The 20,354-nt window shown below is 44.0% G+C and overlaps 1 protein-coding gene across 4 annotated transcripts in view; it reads right to left on the reverse strand.

Annotated features, from left to right (window-relative positions):
- Positions 1-20,354, reverse strand: part of LOC127579262 (rabphilin-3A-like) — a 152,746-nt gene that overhangs the window by 14,043 nt on the left and 118,349 nt on the right. For all 4 annotated transcript variants that reach the window (XM_052031914.1, XM_052031913.1, XM_052031912.1 and 1 more), the window contains 10 exons: positions 19,708-19,770; positions 19,382-19,585; positions 14,627-14,706; positions 13,853-13,927; positions 12,871-12,980; positions 10,307-10,433; positions 9,342-9,398; positions 7,441-7,592; positions 5,176-5,257; positions 2,393-2,489 (listed from right to left, as the gene is read on the reverse strand). In XM_052031914.1, the coding sequence (XP_051887874.1) occupies positions 2,393-2,489; positions 5,176-5,257; positions 7,441-7,592; positions 9,342-9,398; positions 10,307-10,433; positions 12,871-12,980; positions 13,853-13,927; positions 14,627-14,706; positions 19,382-19,585; positions 19,708-19,770 (1,047 nt within the window). The remainder of the gene's footprint in view (positions 1-2,392; positions 2,490-5,175; positions 5,258-7,440; positions 7,593-9,341; positions 9,399-10,306; positions 10,434-12,870; positions 12,981-13,852; positions 13,928-14,626; positions 14,707-19,381; positions 19,586-19,707; positions 19,771-20,354) is intronic.

Genomic DNA, 20,354 nt, shown 5'->3' on the forward strand with positions numbered 1-20,354 from the left:
GAAGTTCACTGAATGGGATCTACCATGCAACCATACTAATGCAAGATGATTTTTATTTAAATTTCTTCCTGAATTATGGATGTTACTCATTGTCCTCCCTAAACTTTTGGCACTCCATGAGCTGACTGGCACCAAGTCACATATAGTTAGATAAGGGCAGCAGATTGCCTTCCCTGAGGGAGATAATGAATCAGATTGGTTTTTATGACAAGCCAGTAGTTTTGTGGCTACCATTACAGGGACTAGCTTTTGTTATCATTCCACATTTATGGAATTACTTGAACTTAAATTATGCCGCTGTCATAGTTGGATTTGAATTTCTCTCCAGATACCAGTCCAGTGACTTAATCACTATGAATGGTAGCAATGACTTTCACACTGAACAATGATTAATGCTGCTCACCCCATCAGTCACGAGAATTCCTGCTTCTGCAGTTCATAAAGGCTTCATTCTGCAGTTACCAGTGACTGGAGTCCATTAAAGAATTTGGAGAGGTAGAGGCACAAGAGCCTGCAGATGCTGGAATCAGGAGCAACAAAGTGCTGGGGGAACTTAATGGGTCAGGCAGCATCTGTAGAGGGAAATGGACCGTCGATGTTTCGGGTCAAACTGCGATGAAGGGTCACAACCTGAAACGTTGACTGTCCATTTCCCTCCACAGATGCTGCCTGACCCGCTGAGTTCCTCCAGCACCTTGTTTGTTGTTTGAAGGTAGATCTTTCAGACAGCTCCTGATCACTGTTCAAGAAAAGGCCCAGAGAGTGGGTTTTGCCTGTGCAAGGAGCATCAGTGCTTTGGGCTGTTAAGCTGAATGGATTTAGCATGTTAAACTTCAACTGTATTCTGTGCAGAGATAGAGCTTTCTCAGGGACAACTCTGCCAGTCTGTACCTAAATTCTCAAGACACGAAAGAAGACTCCATTTTGGCAGCACCTTTCTTGACCTCAAAACTTCCCAAAAGCAGAAACTGTACTGGCCCAAGTAAACTTCCAAGTAACTTGCTTCAGAATCTCTTTAGTGTGATAATGTGACTGACTGATAAACATGGAACAGTACAGAGATGCAGCTAGTAGAGCTGCTGCCTCGCAGCTCCAGCAACCCGGCTTCAATTCTGACCTCTGACGCTGTCTGTGTGAGGTTTGTATGTTCTTCTTGTGAGCATGTGGGTTTCCCCTGGGATTTCAGTTTCTTCCCACATCCCAAAGATATGTGGGTTGGTAGATAAAAAACCTCTGATTAAAGGGATGTCCCTTTAAAACTGAGATGAGGAGCAATTTCTTCAGCCACAGGGTGGTGAATCTGTGGAATTCACTGCCATAGAGGGCTGTGGAGGCCAAGTCACTGGGTGTATTTAAGGCAGTAATTGATAGGTTCTTGATTGGTAAGGGGGTTAAGGTGGGAGAATGAGGTTGAGGAAAGAGAAAAAAAATCAGCCATGATTGAACGGCAGAGCCGATTCGATGAGCCGAATGGCCTACTTCTGTTTTTATATCTTATGGTCTTATAAATTGGCCACTGTAAATTGCCCCCTAGTTTGTTGGTGAATGGTAGAATCTGAGAGGAATTGATGGGAATATGGGGAGAACAAAATGGGTTTAGGGTAGGATTAGTTTAATTGGGTGCTTGATAGTAGAAGCAAACTTGGTGGGCCAAAGGGCCTGTTTCAGTGCTATATGACCATGACTCCATTTTGTGGCAAAGATGCCTAAATACTTGATACCATGGGGAGATTAATGAGAGGAACACTTTATGATTCATCTGGAGTCAAGTACAATGTCTGAAACAAATAGCAACTGTCCCTTTTGGCAAAAGAAAAATTAGTAAGAGCTCTTAAACGGTTATTGGACACTACTCTGATTACAGGAAAAAAAGAAACAATCCAAGAGCACCTACAACAGAGGGAGAGATAAGTAAGACACTCTTAGGAAGCTGTTGTGTTTATTCACCATGGGAACGATAGAAAGGGAAATTGCTGAGTCAGTGAGGGAGCTGAATTAAAGCAGCCAGATCATTAAAGCAAAAAGAACATGATTTCTACAGTCCCCAGGTTTAACATACCTGAGGAAATCCAGATGCTTTAGACAAGTTCACTAAGTTACTTCTTCAAGCCTGCTCAGCTGTATCTAATGATAATAGAATGAAGTGACATTGTGAATGGGTATATGAAAGACAAGGAGTTGACCATTGCATCTGTCACAAAATGTGGAATTGAAATGTGGAAATGCACATGTTGCATCAAATTTCAGTGTCCTGAGAGAACTGTGCTAATTGTGAAAACCTCAAATATGTGGATATCAATTCCACAGGAATTAATCTGCAAACTGAAACCATTCAAAAAACTAAAGTCTGGATGCCGTGCTTTCAGTGAAATCATTCTAAGTCATTACTCACCAATATAATCATTGGCTTTGCCAATGTCGTAATCCCACACAGAGAGCTCCAAGGTTTTCTTGGCCAGGTCACTGTGCTTAATGTCATAGAAGAATTCCTACAGAAATAGAAATCACACTGATAACCACACTTCCGAATAATACAGTAAGCAAATAAACAGCAAAGACTGAAAAGGGTTGAAGCTTGAAGAAGGGAAAGGATCATGTGATTACAAAAGCCACTGTGGCAGGTTCTCTGCTCTGGGATGTCTTCTAACTTCCAATGTGCTCTCAGCCCTTCCCAACAAGCTGAGTTATTGTTTTGTTGCGTGCATGTTTCTCTCTCCTCTTAACACTCATTTTCTACATATGATGCTTAAACTCCAGATCAGGCAATTAGATAAGATCTTTTTATTAGTCACATGTACATCGAAACACACAGTGAAATGCATTTTTTGCGTAGTCTTCTGGTGTGCAGTTGAGTGGAATGACATCATGCAATTTTTGTCGTAGGTATCGGAGGTTCTCTCAAGCTTGCTTTTATTCCCCATTTATTGTACTGAGAAGGTGGTAACTTGAACTAGTCTGGTTCTACCGGTTCCTTGACAATAGTGTTAAAGACCATGGTATCAAGCCAGTGTTGAAACAGATGCAATGGCCATCCCAATCTGACTGACATCTGTTAAGGACAGACATCAGTCAGATGCAGTACACAAAGCAGCAGGTCCCGGCATCCACGGGAGGAGTAGCCCTGTGTGTGACCTTAGCCGCCTGCCATAAGGGCAGGCATTGGTTAGCAGAATGCTATTACAGCGCCAGTGACCTGGGTTCAATTCAGGCCGCTGTCCGTAAGGAGTTTGTACGTTCTCCCTGTGAGTTTCCTCCAGGTGCTCCAGTTTCCTCCCACATTCCAAAGATGTACAGGTTAGGAAGTTATGGGCATGCTATGTTGGCACTGGAAGTATGCTGACACTCGCGGGCTGCTCCCAGAACACTCTACTCAAAAGATGCATTTCACTGTGTGTTGCAATGTACATGTCACTAATAAAGATATCTTATATCCTATCTTATGAACAGTATGGGGAGGGGTTAAAATGACACCCAGGAGCTTAACACTGAGTCACCACCTTATTTCCAGCCCCTGTATCTTGGAAATGTTGAGCTACAGGTAGACTGGAGTCTCAGAAAAATTTAAATGCCAAGGTCCAATGATGTCCTTAAACCCCTACACCAAATTAACAGCAAAATGCACAAATCGCCCAGAGGCCCATACTGCCAGGAAATTCTTGTCAGGGCAGGATCTGGGCAGAGGCCAAAGTGAGTTCCTTAACGTTAATTGGAATTGGTTTATTACTGTCGCGTGTACCGAGGTACAGTGAAAAACTTGTCTTGCAAACCATTCATACAAATCAATTCATTACATAGTGCATAAAACAATAACAATACAGAATAAAGTGTAACAGCTACAGAGAAAGTGCAGTGCAGGTCCTTGAGCCTGGTGGCATGTGCCCTCAGGCTCCTGTATCTTCTGCCTGATGGGAGAGTGGAGAAGAGAGAATGTTCAGGGTGGGTGGGATCTTTGACTATGCTGGCTGCTTTACCAAGGCAGCGAGAGGTAAAGACAGAGTCCATGGAGGGGAGGTTGGTTTCTGTGATGTACTGAGCTGTGTCCACAACTCTCTGCAGTTTCTTGCGGTCACAGGCAGAGCAGTTGCCATACCAAGCCATGATGCTTTCTGATGCATCGATAAAAGTTGGTGAGTGTCAAAGGGACATGCCAAATTTCTTTAGCCTCCTGAGGAGGTAGAGGTGCTGGTGAGCTTTCTTCACCGTGGCATCTATGTGGTTGGACCAGGACAGGCTATTGGTGATGTTCACTCCTAGGAACCTGAAGCTCTCAACCCTCCCGACCTCAGCACTGTTGATGTAGACAGGAGCATGTGTACCGCCCCTCTTCCTGAAGTCAAGGACCTCCTCTTTTGTTTTTGTTAAGGTTTTATTGTGGCTCAGGAAGGGGATTCCCATTCCTTTACGCCCCTCAAGGAATCCCTAGGCAGCACATCTCACCCTAGCACAGCCCTGAGCTTCCTCTCCCATGGCCATGGCAATCATACAGCCCTTCCTCCCATCACTAAATATGTCGGGTCTCAAGCAGGTTCTGGTCCCATTTCACCTGCCCGCCTCCACACCAGCTTGAAGTTTAATCAACACAAGGAGTCAACTGGTGCCGGTGCAGCATGGTACCTGTGTTCTGGCCTCTGCTTTATGCTGCCCCATCCACAGGTCTGTAATGGGGCTCCTGCCTTTGGATGTCCCCTGCCCTGGCTTGGAAAATGCTGAATGGGGACTGTACACTTCTGCATCACCAGATGGCTGGGTGAAAAATAGGAGAACTGATTTCCCACAACCACACGGCTTTGTTTGTTAAACCAATAATGACTTTTAACAATAATAAGGATTAATATAGTATTGTGCTGTATTGGAGCAGATTAACTCAGCTTTGTAATATTAGGAGATGAAAACTTGGCATCTCTCTACCATAACCATTTGTCATCCTTTATAAGAAGTATTCATCCAGGTTATGTAAACGTATTAAGCATTCATCTGATCATGTTGGTAGCTGTCCAGGAAGTCTATGCGAGGTACTGCAAGCTGTTTATGAATTATATATCAATTGCGTCATTTTGGTTTTGCGTTTCCTCCCTTAAGCCCTACTGAGCTAATGATCTCCCCTGCAGTACATTCTTAAGAATTTTAAAAGCTGTTGCTTCATCTGAATGTTTACACAACATTAGTGAATCTCACCTCATTAAATTCAGGGTTCAGTGTCTTTTTCTTGATCTGTGTTTTCTGTTTGGCCTTTTTTCCCATGTCAGGCTTGAGACAGCTGAAAGAAGCCAAGAAAAATTGTTGTTAAGCTTCTAAATAATTGTCCTGAATACCAAGGCAGGAGTTTCATGAGATGGGGAATAACTAGTTAATGGAGAATAACTTTTCACTAGTTAGCACCATTTATGTCACATATTACAGGCCAGTGGGGCAGATGTTCACTGGTTTGGTTGAAGAGCCAGCATATTTCTCACTGGAACAGAAGAGGGGGCATTCAGCATTGCTTTTGCCATTCAGTTAGATCAAGGCCACTCTGAATGCTCTCTCTATCCACCCATTTTGGCTCCATTATTATTTACCCCTCTTGTTATGCAAAATAAAGTTATTGTTTGAACTAGAATTTACTGCTTATTATGAGAGAGAGCCCCATATTTCTCCATAACTGGTATGAAGAATTGGTTCACAACAACTCTTTTTTCCAATGACTTCATAAAACAGATTTTATTAGAGATTGTTAAGTGGTTACTTTCTTCCTCTCTGAAGTCTCCCCATGCCATTCAATGTTCATCAGCAAAGTGCCACCTACATTACCACTCTACGTTCAGCTGTTTGGGCATGTGGTGTTCTTACCCCATGGGAAATTTAAAGGGTGAACCTGCGTCTCATTTAAACTTGGCGGCTCATTGTGTTGGGATTTCAATGCCTATGAGTGGAATTTGTGCATCCTCTTACCTCCTAAAGGTGCTGACTTGTATTGGGTTGAACCTTCACAAGGAGCACATCCCAGCCAACTACCTTAACAGCTTATTCCTTCCACAGAAGGGTCATAGATAGAAAAGAGGCCCTTTGGCCCCCTGAGTCTATACCAACCAACAACCACCCATTTTCACCAATCCTACATCAATCCCTTTTTTTTATTCTCCCCATATTCTCATCAATTCTCGCCTGATTCTACCATTTACCTTCACACTGGCACACTGAGATGTGGGAGGAAGCTGGAGCACCCGGAGGAAACCCATACAGTCACAGAGAGATTATGCAAACGCAACACTGACAGGGCCCGAGGTCAGGATTGAACCTGGATCATTGGAGTTGTGGGGCAGCCACTCTTCCAACTGCACCACTGTGCTGCCCAAACATGTGGTTTTAGACCATGCTGACCCCCACTTTCACTGAGTTTGGAGAAAGGTGTTCGTTTCTCAATGGGGTTCACGGAATGGGAACTTTGACCCATATATAGTCTCCGAGGACATTGAGGTTACTGTCACCTTTGGTCCCAAGTTACAGGTTGTGGACAGATCCAAGAGAACAAAGCAAGGGTGCAGACTGAATGCATTTTTGCATTGGATGGCAACTGTATTTCAAATTGGGATGTGAGTGAGAATCTGTCAATATCTGATAATCTGCAGTGGAGGATAGAGGAGGTGGGGCGAGGAGAGGGTAATTCTGTTAATTTTTCATCTTTCAGCAACAAGAGAAGTAACAAGAGGTTAAACCCCAATATTAAACTCCCTGTTTCTAGGGATTAACGGGTGCACAGGGCATTGTAATTCTTACAGCAACCAACCCATGCAATCCTCACACTATGCATCATCCTAACCAGCTGTGAGGCCTTCACCCGACATCACTGGTTTATCAGCAATCGTCCCAGATGCAGTGAATGGAAACATATTTCAACTATGTCATTTCAAGGAGAAATGAGTGAAACAGCTTCACTTCAGGTTAATACTGTTTTCTCTTGGTGGGGTGACATTTAACTAGTAGTCATTAAAGGAATCACAGGAAGATCATTGCACAATGGTATGTTTACCTTGGCTCCTCTTGGAGAGACACTCAAGTGAAAGATCAAAGCTAATATGAAAAGAGTTGGGGAGTAAATCTCTGAGAGAGCAAAACTGGCACTTTGAGGGAGGGAGCAAAACCAACACTTCGAGGAAGCAAAGCCGGTGCTTTGAAGGAGCAAAACAAAGACACTCAGGGAGCAAAACACAAAGACCAAAATGCATCGGGAGAATGGATGTACTTTATAGAGTTCGTACCATCCAACAGAACTGATTGGAACAGTGCACCATTGACAGAAAGCAAAGGCAAAAAACTGAAATGACTGCAGCAAAAACAGACAGGGAGCTGCAATTGATGTCTGTCAGGAGAACAGGGAAGTAATTAGAAACCAAGAAAAAGACTGTTCCCTGCAACATGAGGAAGGATGCAGCAAACAGTGTCAGCTACACGTTTACATACATTTTGACAAAGGGGTCAGAGTATCCATTGGCATCCATGGCGGCCAAATGAACACAACGTATAATTCCTACGATCAGGCCTCCCTGCTGACTGTTGTATAGGAGGGAGATGAGGATTCGGCCCCGCTCTTCAGTTTCAACACAATGCTCAGCCTGTGGGAAGAGGGCAGAGAGTGTGTTAGTGTAAGTTGCCTACAGAATGTGTCAAACTACTCCATTTATTTAGATACAACAACTAGTCAACTGCTCTCAGACTAACTATAAATATTAAAGAACGAAACATTTTAGAGTCATAGAGATCCATAGGATTATACAGTACAGAAACAGGCTCTTTGGCCCAACTTGTCCATGCCAACCAAGATGTCTATCTACGCAAGTATCATTTGCTTGTGTTTGGTCCATATCTCTCTATACCTTTCCTATCCATGCATCTGTCAAAATGTCTTGTAAAAATTGTAATTGTACCCACCTCTGCCATTTCCTCTAGCAGGTTGTTCCATAAACCCACCATCCTCTGTGTGAAAAACTTGCCCCTCAAAATCCCTTTAAATCTCTTCCCACTTGCTTTAAACCTGTCCTGCCAGTTTTTAGATTTCCCTACCCTGGGAAAAAGACTGTGACTATCTGCTCTATCTATGCCCCCTTCATAATTTTATAAACCTCTATAAGGTCACCCCTCAGCCTCCTTCGCTCCAGTGAAAACGATCCCAGCCTATCCAATCTCTCCTGATAACTGAAGCCCTCCAATTCAGGCAACATTCTTGTGAATCTATTCTGTACTCTCTCTAGTTTGATCACAACTTTCCTATAGCATGACGACCAGAAATGCACACAATACACCAAGTGTGGGCTAACCAATATTTTGTACAACTGTAACATGCCCAATGCCTTGGCTGATGATGGCAAACATGCCATACGCCTTCTTCCACTTTCAGGGAATTATGTACTTGTACCCCAAGGTCTCATTGTTCAATAACATTCCCCAGGGCCCTGCCATTCACTGTATATGTCCTGGCCTGGTTTAACTTTCCAATTAATTTTCCCTAGAACACACCAGTTTGCAGACATCATTATCTTATTGGGGAGTAGGATTCCTAAACAGCGAGAGATGCACTCACTCTGTAAGATGCGTCAGAAGAGTCAGTTGAACTCCAGAGTACGCTGAGAAACTGTACCATAGATACTGTAAAGAGAAATATACTATAGGAAATGAATTGGGAATCCCTCACACAGATTCTATACTGAGGAAATGTACCATGGGTATTACGCTGGAAATTTGTACCACAGATACTATACAGGGGAAGATAGAGACATAGAGTCATACAACACAGAAACAGGCCCTTCGGCCCAACTGGTCCATGCTGATCAAGACATCCATGTAAGCTAGTCCTATCTGTCTGCATTTGACCCACATCCCTCTAAACCTCTCCTATCCATGTACCTGTCCAAATGTATTTCAAATGTTAAAGTACCTGCCTCAACCACTTCCTCTGACAGCTCTTTCCATATGCGGACCAACCTCTGGGGAAAAAGTAGCCCTTCAGATTCCTATTAAATCTCTCCCCTCTCACTTTAAACCTATGCCCTCTAGTTCTTGATTTCTCAGCCCTGGGAAAAAGACTATGCATTCACCCTATCTTTGCATTTCATGATTTTATATACCTCTATAAGATCAACGTTCATTCTCTTACACTCCAATGAAGTATTAGGCAAACTACGCTGTTAAACTGTAATACAGATACTGTACAGGGGAAAGGTACAAGGAGAACTATATGGGAAATTTTACCAAGGCAACAAGGAGCGTTAGTTTGCCAATGGGAGGGGGTTGACTACCTTCACCTTTACCCAACTTGATAAGAGTGAACAAAGCTCAATATAGAAAAGCAGTGAAGCAAGGTTTACCTCATCCTCATAAAGTGACATTCCCCGTGTGGATCCAACTGTAGAACCTCGCTTTACCTATGGAAATAGTCACAATATATTAAGGGTGAAGTGCAGCAAATGGATCAGATTCAGATTCAGATTAGTTTATTGTCATATACACCAGGGTGCAATGGAATTCCTTAATCATGTGAAGCTCGCAGAGTAAACAATATACATGGTAATAATAAATTCAACTGTAAATACAGTGGTGGGTGCAAAAACAATGGAATGGTGCAACATATAGTAGCGGAAACTGAGGTAGTGCAAAAAGAAATGCTGAAGTGACAATAACAGAAGAGGTAGAATTAAAGGTTTGAGAACATGGCAGCACCACCGGGAAAGAGACGTGAAAGAGGTGATTGGTTCAGAAGTCTGATAGCAGTGGGGAAGAAGTTGTTCTTGAGTCTAGTTATATGGGCTTTTAAGCTCCTGTATCTTCTCCTACAGGGTAGGAGAGAGAAAAGGGAATGGCCAGGGTGGCAGACATCTTTGATGAAGATGGACTGGATAGAAGGATGTGATAAGTCCGTGATGGACTGGCCAGTGCAGGTTCTGGCAGTGGGATCAAATCTAATTAAAATGTATTCCTAATGTGCCACTTTGGGAACAATCTAAATATCAAGCAGCTGTGGAATGGGGATTGGCCAAGACATCCCCTTCCTGCCCTGGAATTTCTTGGCATCCTCTGAATGACCTAACAAAAGAATAAGCTGTATGTTCTCTACACTATCAGCACTCTTGCTCTGCTGCTTTAGTCACTGCACCAATTTAATTCTTAGCTGTGCCACATTCAGGGCATTCTGGAGATGTGTGCTCACTAGAAAAAACATTGAGGCTGCCTGAAGCTGATTGGACTGCAGCTGTTATCCCAAAGTTGAAAGTTCAGAGCTGTAAATGCCCTGAACAGCCAGGCCACTGAAGAATAATCACAAGGAGATCCTTACCGGTACCACTCTCTCCAGACAGATGTTAAAGTTCTTGACTTGATTAGGTTTCAGTTTTTTTAGAGAAACCCTGGTCTCTCCAATGAATTCATTGTGACCAAATTTGTCTTCATCCAGGACAGAGATCCTATATTGGAAAAAGAGCAATTCAGGTTGAATAGAACAAGAACAATTTGAACTTAAGTGGCGTCTTCAATGCAGTAAGATGTTCTGAGACGCTTCGCAACAGCATCAACAAACAAAAATTTGACACAAGGACATACTGATGCACTTGACCAAATGTTTATTTAAGGGGACAGTTTTTAAAAAGGAAAGAGAGGTAGGCAGGAGGCAGAGTTTGGGGAGGAAATTTAAAGACATACAGTAGCTGGGGGGCATAGCTGGCATTGGTAGAACAATTAAATTTACATGTGCTCAAAAGTTCAAAATCAGGGGAATACAAAGATTTCAGACAGTTGGAACGCTAGGAAGAAGATTGCGGGATCAGTTCTGCTCCAGAGACAAGAGCTAAAAACTCTTGGCTGACACCCTGGTTCAGGTCTGCAGGACTGCTGCATTATTGGAGCAGCTATCTCACAGATGAAGTGCTAATTTGAAGCTCACTCTACGCTCTCATTTTAAGGTAAAAGATCCCATGGCTGTGGAAGGTACAGTAGCCCCACTGTCCTGGTCAATATTTATCCCACAACGTATTTTAAGTTTGAATGATTTAATGTGTTTAACTATATTTACTTGTTTTTTGTTAGGTAGCTAAGATGTGGGGGTTATATTTAAAATCAATTGAACGAAGAATATAGCAGCAGTACAATACTTGACTATGTGCTACGTCTTATAACCATTGAAAATAGTTCCAATAACATAATAATGTTACCACATCACCCTGGAGGGTTTGTAAAAAAACTTGTATTTGCAAAGCAACTTTCATTCTCCTTTCAGAACCCGCCCCCCCCAAAGCATTTCATAGGCTATTAAATCCTTTTTTTGTGTGATGAAAGTCATTATTGCAATGTGAGGACTGCAGTAGCCAATTCCTTAATGGCAACTTTCTATAAATACCAATGTAATAATGACCAAACAACCTGTTTTAGTGAAGTTGGTTGAGGGGTAAGTATTGACCAGGTCTGCAGAAATAACTCCCCTGCCATAAGACTTTTTTTAAACACCTGTGTTAAAATGCAGGCGTCTAAGTTTTACGTTTTCCTCTCTCCTGACGATACAGGACTCCCTCTGTACTGAACTGGAGCATCAGCTTAGGCTTTTATGCTTGGGTCTCTGGAATGGGACTTTAGATCTAACCCTCAGAATCAGAGGTGGATGTGCTACCAACTGAGCTACAGTTCCGAGTTCACAGTTCAGAGTGGGGGAGGGGAATAGCATCTCATATTCCACCTGAGTAGTCAACAACCTGATGGCATGAACATTGAATTCTCCAAATTCTGGTAAACTGCTCCCTCTGTCCCATTTCTCTCTCCTCCTAATCTACCCAATTCTTCCTACACTCACCCTAGCCCCCATCACCCTGTTTCCTTCCCCTCCTCCACCCTCTCCATCTGCCCATCACCCACGCACTCCTCCCACTCGTTCTCCTCCCCTATTACTCCCATCGGCCCTCCCCACCTCCATCCCTTGACTCCATGCTCTACCTTCCCCTCCTATCAAATTCCATCATCTTCAGCCCTTTCTTGCTTCCACCTATCACCTCCAAGCTTCTGGCACTGTTTCCACTCTCCCCTCTCCCATCTCACCTGAATCCAACCATTGCCTGCTAGCTCTTGCTCCACCCTGTTCCTGCACCATTTTATACTGGCTATCTCCCCTCTATCTTTCAGTCCAGATGAAGAGTCTCGACCTGAAACGTTGACTGTCCATTTCCCTCCACAAATGCTGCCTGACCTGCTGAGTTCCTCCAGCTTTTTGTGTGTTGCTCCAGATTCCAGCACCTGCAGTCTCTTGTGTCTCCACTGAGCCACAGTTAACTTTCTTGTAAAGATACATTCATTCAAGAATCTTTGGCTTCTTGTGATGGTTCCTAATTTTCAACACTGTCTGCAGAGCTATAGAACAAATTGGTCTTGAGCATTTTCCCTTTGCAACCCACCAGAAACTTGGAGCCAATACCAATAATGATTGCAGTAGGCAACTCCAACCCATTGTATGAAATCTGATAAAGCAACCAAGGAGAGCACAGTCACAGGCAGAGTCAGACTACCCCTATTTGAGGGTTCAGTTACAGACCTTTGAGATGTTGCAACCTTAAACCAAAACTGAAAAAATGATTCTCTTGAAAGTTACTAGAGATTTCTGAGCTGGCTGAAAGGTCTATGTTTGGCTTACTGGAAGTCCTTTGGATTTCTGATGTTAAGAAACTTGAAGGACATGGGGCTAGTACAGATAACTGGCAGTTAGACGCAAGACTGGCCACATTAAATGGTGAAGCAGGCATAAGGGGCCAAATAGCCTATTCCTGTTTCTATTTCTTAGGCTGGGTGAAAGTCCGTGAGTTTCGTATGTAGTGGGTGGAGCAGCACTTTCCTCAGTGTGCGGGCTGTGTCCACACTTCTCACCTGAGAGTTTTCCTCTGCATATCATCCTCGGTGATTCCATGGTACGTTAACCGTTCATTCCACACCGGATTTCGGGTGTTGCGCAGAGTTTTTGTACGCAGCTTGTTTGACTGTGTGTTTGAAACATAAACAGATTAGGTGTCAACTCATTCAATTACTCAGGTTATTATTCAGAGTGGCTCAGGAAACACTGACAAATCTGAGAGTTCCTCTGGTTAAATATTATTCTTTGGTGCAGTTCCCCACCATCTTTCCTGGAATCAATGGTTTATGGGTAACTCTTGGCCTTTCTCATCTGCAGATTTTAGGGCTAATGCACTCTCATATAGCTGCTCCAATAAGATCAGCTGACTCATTACAAGCCACTGACATTGTGTCAGTAGGTGCATCTGCCCAGCAATAAATCCGGTTAAATAGCTCTTATTGAAAATATATTGCTACTTCTTTCTACTTCAGTTGACAGGATGGGCAAGCCCATATTCCTTGGGCCATGCCAATATTTCATCATCAGTGCAAGCCCAGACAGAACATTCCCTTCTGCTTTCTGCCAGGAGAAGGTTTGTCTTCCAGGCTGGCTATTCTTCAAGGTAAACTACTTGGGATCAAGAGTCTCCTCTGAAAAATCTGGAGAGTAGGAGGAATATCATGAGATAGATTTTGACAGTGTGGGAGTTTAAGTCTGGCTTTTGACTCACTACCAGATAAAATCCAGTTCTACCTCAGTGTGTTCCTGCCCTGTATATCTTGATATGACAATAAAAACTATAGTACAGACACCTCACTTCAACCTTAACATGTCATGGACAGCTGCCATACACAAAACAAGGAAGCACAGTCACTTGCCAAGTCAAGAGTATCAAAAACAGATCTGTGAGATTTTGTAAAGCCAGGTCAAGGTGATATCTTAATGGACGTAAGAAACTGCCCTTATATCACAGTGGTCAGAGAGCAGATAGGTCACAATCTATTGGAGTCATCTTACCTTGCTGGCTCCAGGGAGGAGGTGAACTTTCACATATGGATCAGCCAAGCCATTAGAGTCCATGGGTTTCAGCCCCTGGAGGACAGGAGTCATAGATGTCCAATCAGTACATTGGCCGAATCTCAAAAGTTACCACAAGTAAACAATGTGGGGGTCACTACCTTCAGGCGGATATCTCCTTTGACTTCATAATAATCTGAATGCTAATTAATCTTTGATAAACCAGTTCTGAGGGTTGGCTTAATCCAGTTATTCCATGCAGCACCTTCACAGGTTACCTAAGGATATTTTTCAGCCAATGGTCTGCATTAAATGCTTCAATCTCCAAAGTGACCATCCAAACTGCCCCCCCCAGAGCTCAGTGTTTCAACTGGCCCTACCATCTGGTGTCATTGAAATTGCCATTCGAATGTACTACAGCATCCAGTCCCCTGTAGCCATGTACTTATATCACACTATAGGATTCCAAATATCTCTTTGCAATGAAAGCAGTTTAAAGCACTCATTAATTGAGGACTTTCTGTGGAATTATAAAGACTTATTTGCTCTGAAGGAGATTATTCTGATCATTCTGCAATTATGTACAAAAAATTGAGTGCTCATTAAGTGCTTATCAAGGACTTTTTAAATGTATCGAGGATTTCTGCCTTCACTGCCTTAACACTGATTTCTATTCTCTTGATGGGAAAAATTTCACAATTGACTAGAAATTGCTTCAGTATCTATGGAATACTCACTATCTTATTGGAAAATGGGGAAATCATGCCAGCTCACCTTTGCTTTCACGATGGTGCAGTGCAAAGCATTATTGACCTGGTCATATATCAGACTGAACTCCAGTGCTCCCAGTGTCGCTGTGAACACAACCAAGACCATTTGAGCAAATGACTGCCAACATCAGGATGAAAGCAGCACTCTCATCAATCACGGTTATTTTGCTTTAAAAACAATAATCCATTCTGATAAATGTCACATTACAAGTGCATGAAGAACTGATGAGCTGGATAGTACATCTCTGACACGTTTCTTCCGATGAAACAGCTATCATTTCACAAATAAAATGGGCACATATGTTTTGCTTTGTATTCCAATGAGACTATACTGATTGTTTTATCAGGGTAGAATAAATTTGGACTTCTATTACAGCATGCCCCTGAAACACCGTAACAAAGCTTGCATTTATATAGTGCCTTTTAGATAGCAAAGAAAAACCTAAGAAAAACGAGGTACCTGAGAAAAACAAGGGAACATGCCTTTATGACTACTGACCAGTGGCTCTGACATCCACCATCATGAAGTGCTTCCAGAGGTCGGTCATGGCACGCGTTAACTCCAGCCTCCCATACAACCTCAACCCATTGCAATTCGCCTACCGCTGAAACAGGTCTACAGCAGACACCGTCTCCCTGGCCCTACACTCATATCTGGAGCATCTGGACAGTCAAGACAGCTATGTTAGACTATTGTTTATTTACCACAGTTCTGCATTCAATACTATAATTTCAAGCAAACTCATCACCAAACTCCGAGACCTGGGACTCAACACCTCCCTCTACAACTGGAACCTTGAGTTTCTGACCAACAGACCGCAATCAGTGACGATAGGCAGCACGATTATTCTCAACACTGGTGCCCCACAAGGCTGCGTCCTCAGCCCTCTACTCCCTATACACTCATGACTGTGTGGCCAGATTCTGCTCTAACTCCATCTACAAGTTTGCAGGTGATACCACCGTAGTAGGCTGTATTTCAAATAACGATGAGTCAGAGTTAAGGAAGGAGATAGAGAGCTTAGTGTCATGGTGTCATGACAACAACCTTTCCCTCAATGTCAGCAAAACATAAGAGCTGGTCATTGACTTCAGGAAAGGGGGTAGTGTACATGCACTTGTCTACATCAGCGGTGCTGAGGTCGAGAGGGTTGAGAGCTTCAAGTTCCTAGGAGTGAACATCACCAATAGCCTGTCCTGGTCCAACCATATAGACACCACGGCCAAGAAAGCTCACCAGCACCTCTATTTCCTCAGGCGGCTAAAGAAATTTGGCATGTCCCCTTTGACACTCACCGACTTTTATCGATGCACCATAGAAAGCATGCTACCTGCATGCATCACGGCTTGGTATGGCAACTGCTCTGTCCAGGACTGCAAGAAACTGCAGAGAGTTGTGGTCACAGCCCAGCACATCACAGAAACCAGCCTTCCTTCTGTAGACTCTGTCTATACCTCGCGCTGCCTTGGTGAAGCAGCCAGCATAATCAAAGACCCCACCCACCTGGGTCATTCTCTCTCCTCTCCCATCAGGCAGAAGATACAGGAGCCTGAGGCACATACCACCAGGCTCAAGGACAGCTTCTTTCCCACTGTGATAAGACCATTGAACGGTTCCCTTATACGATAAGATGGACTCTTGACCTCACAATCTACTTTGTTTGACCTTGCACTTTATTGTCTACCTGCAATGCACTTCCCTGTAGCTGTCACACTTTACTCTATATTCTGTTATTGTTTTTACCCTGTACTACCTCGATGCATTGTGTAATGAATCGATCTGTATGATCGGTATGCAAGACAATTTTTTCACTGTACCTCAGTACAAGTGACAATTATAAACCAATATCAATACCAAAGGTGGCTCAAGATGCTTTATTCACAAAGTCCAGCACCAAGTCACTTTGAGGGATATTGGGGCATGATGGCAAAAGTTTGACTAAAGGAATGATATAAAGGAGGAAAGGGAAGTGGAGGGTGAGAGATCCAGGGAGTGAATACACAGCTTGAGGCCTCGGCAGCAGAAGGCAAGGCCTTCAGCAATATAGCAATGGCGAGTGGAGCAGTGTTAGAGATTAGAAGTGGAGGATCTGTAGGGCTGTAGTGGGGGATTGGGGGGGGGGGGGTGGGGTTGGTGTTCATAGAAGGGAGGGACAAGGCCAGAATTCTAAAAGCTGAGTGCAATTGGTCAACAACAGGTGAAAGTGATGGTGAAAGTTTATTTTTCTCTGACACAGAGAGAATCACAGAGACATGGAGAACTGAAACAGACCCTTTAGCCCACTGAGACTGCGTTGACCATCAGCCACCCACTTACACTGATCCTACATTAATCCCAATTTTTATTCCCATCACAGACTTTATCAGCAAGTGTGTGGCGGACCGTGTACCAAAGAAGACAATCCGGGTGTTTCCAAACAGGAAACCATGGATGAACTGAGAGATCCACTCCCTACTGAAGGAGAGAACTGCTGCACACAAATATGGTGATCCTGATCTATACAAGAAATCGAGGTATGACCTTCGGAAAGCTATCAGGGATGCTAAGAGGCAATACCGACTCAAAATAGAGTCCCTGACCAGCCGTCAGTTATGGCAGGGCTTACATGCCATAACAGGCTACAAGACGAAGCTGGGCTGCATAGTTAACAACAGCGCATCCCTTCCGGATGAACTTAACGCATTCTATGCACGTTTTGAAGAGGAGGGAGGTGGATTGTTACCATCCACCCTGACAGCCACCAATGAAGCTGAACCTGTGATCACAGTGGAGGATGTAAGATCAGTCTTCCAGAGAGTGAACACAAGGAAAGCACCTGGCCCAGATGGTGTCCCTGGCCGTGTGCTCAGATCTTGTGCTGATCAACTGGCAGAAGTATTTGCTGACATATTTAACCTCTCCCTGTTTCAAGTTCAGGTTCCCACCTGTTTTAAGAAGACCACCATCATCCCGGTACCGAAGAAAAGCAAGATAACATGCCTCAATGACTACCGACCAGCGGCTCTGACATCCACCACCATTCAGTGCTTTGATAGATTGGTTAAGGCAAGCATCAACTCCAGCCTACCAGACAACCTGGACCCATTGCAATTTGCCTATCCCCGAAACAGGTCTACAGTGGATGCCATCTCCCTGGCCCTACACTCAGCTCTGGAGCATCTGGACAGTAAAGACACCTATGTTAGACTATTGTTTATTGACTACAGGTCTGCCTTCAATACAATAATCCCAAGTAAGCTTGTCACCAAACTCCGAGACCTAGGACTCAACACCTCCCTCTGTAACTGGATCCTTGACTTTCTAACAAACAGACCGCAATCAGTGAGGGTAGGCAGCAATACCTCCGGCATGATTATTCTTAACACTGGTGCCCCACAAGGCTGCGTCCTCAGCCCTCTACTCTACTCCCTATACACTCATGACTGTGTGGCCAGATTCTGCTCTAACTCCATATGCAAGTTTGCAGATGATACCACTATTGTAGGCCATATCTCAAACAGCGATGAGTCAGAGTACAGGAAGGAGATAGAGAGCTTAGGGGAATGGTGTCATGAAAACAACCTTTCTCTCAATGTCAACAAAACAAAAGAGCTGGTCATTGACTTCAGGAAAGGGGGTGGTGTACATGCACCTGTCTACATCAATGGCGCTGAGGCCGAGAGGGTTGAGAGCTTCAAGTTCCTGGGAGTGAACATCACCAACAGCCTGTCCTGGTCAAATCACGTAGAAGCCATGGCCAAGAAAGCTCACCAGCGCCTCTACTTCCTCAGGAGGCTAAAGAAATGTGGTTTGTCCCCTTTGATTCTCACCAACTTTTACAGATGCACTATAGAAAGCATCCTATCTGGATGTATCACGGCTTGGTACAGCAACTGCTCTGCCCAGGACTGCAAGAAACTGCAGAGAGTTGTGGACACAGCCCAGCGCAATTACGGACACCATCCTCCCCTCCTTGGACTCTGTCTTTACCTCTCGCTGTCTTGGTGAAGCAGCCAGCATAATCAAAGACCCCACCCACCCGGGACATTCCCTCTTCTCTCCTCTTCCATCGGGTAGAAGATACAGTACCACCAGACTTAAGAACAGCTTCTATCCCACTGTGATTAGATCATTGAACAATTCCCTTATACAATGAGATGGACTATGACCTCACAATCTACCTTGTTGTGACCTCGCACCTTATTGCACTGCACTTTCTCTGTAGCTGTGACACTTTACTCTGTACTGTTATTGTTTTTACCTGTACTACATCAATGCACTCTGTACTGACTCAATGTAACTGCACTTTGTAATGAATTGACCTGTACGATCGGTTTGTAAGTCAAGCTTTTCACTGTACCTCGGTACAAGTGACAATAATAAACCAATACCAATACTATGAACTCCCCCCAGATTCTACCACTCGCCTACACAATAGGAGCAATTTACAGTGGTAAAATTAACGTACCAACCCGCACGACTGGGATGTAGTAGGAAATCAGAGCACCTGGAAGAAACTCATGCAGGCACAGGGAGAACGTGCAAACTCCACACAGACAGGACCTGAGGTCAGAATTGAACCGGGTCTCCAGCGCTGTGAGCCACCGGATCTGCTAACTGTGCTATTGTGCCACCCTTCTCTGCCAATCACATTCAGCTTTTAGTTTCACCCAGCCTTGTATCCCCTCACTCCCAACTGGCGCTCCCACCACAGGTTTACTCTTGATGCTTCTACTCACTGCTAACAAATCCCTTTGGATTTCCCCAAGTGTTACTCACTGGGTTCATCCGAGTCATAAGCCTCCTCGTCCTCTTCGTCCTGCTGCTGTTGGCGGGAAGGAGGCTTTACGGAGCCCACGCTGGGTGCAGTAAACTGGCCGTGCTGACGGACACCTCTATCCTCCTTCGCTGGGCCGTAACCTGAGTCCATTGATGGGGGAGGTTGACTGGACACAGAATGCGACAAGGCCGGAGATCCTAACACTGTCACACACAGAAAACACATGGAGAAATTATTCCTTCGTTATCCCCGGTTGATAACCCAGTGTTCTAAGATAGAAAAGTGAATACAGAGGCTGGGGGAAGGGACATGGGGCTGCTCTTACTTGGCTTTTGCTCTGGGTATCTGGGAGTCATTCCCTGACCTGGTCTATAAGTTCCAGGGGCACCTGTAAGCGTAGAGACAAAAAAAACGTCAGTCCAATGAGTCCACAGCTCTCCAATAATGACAGTAAGAAGAGCAGTAAATGGAGTTCACCAATGAATGGGGAAGAAAACCTTCCCTTCAAAATACACATCTATTTTACGAAGAAGCTAAAACCCATGCCTTTATTCCCCAGGATGTGTTTGATGAACTTAATATTATTCTATCATCATCTAATGGGATTCATTGGTCTGTCATGATAGAGTGGCTGGGGAGTGTCCATGTCAATTTGAGAGTGGAGGGGGGGAATGGGGGGAAGCTTGAAACACCCATGAAACAAACGATATCACCATTGAATCTGTAATCAACAACATTGGTCGCCAAGTTGTGGGAGAGGTTAGAGGGTCACAGGTACAGCCCTCGAGCTGTCTCTTTTGCTCCACAGCAGTGGTCCTGATTTATGGAATCCCAGGATAGCCAGGCAAGAAGGCAGGTCCAAGGTAAAGTATCACATTTCTGTATAAATGCTACATGGAAATGAACAAAAGAAAACTTTTCCTGGACCTTCCTCTCACTTGAAATGAAATATTTTTGGAAGGTTCTGTGTAT

The sequence above is a fragment of the Pristis pectinata genome, chromosome 17, assembly GCF_009764475.1.
Source record: "Pristis pectinata isolate sPriPec2 chromosome 17, sPriPec2.1.pri, whole genome shotgun sequence".
NCBI lineage: Eukaryota > Metazoa > Chordata > Chondrichthyes > Rhinopristiformes > Pristidae > Pristis > Pristis pectinata.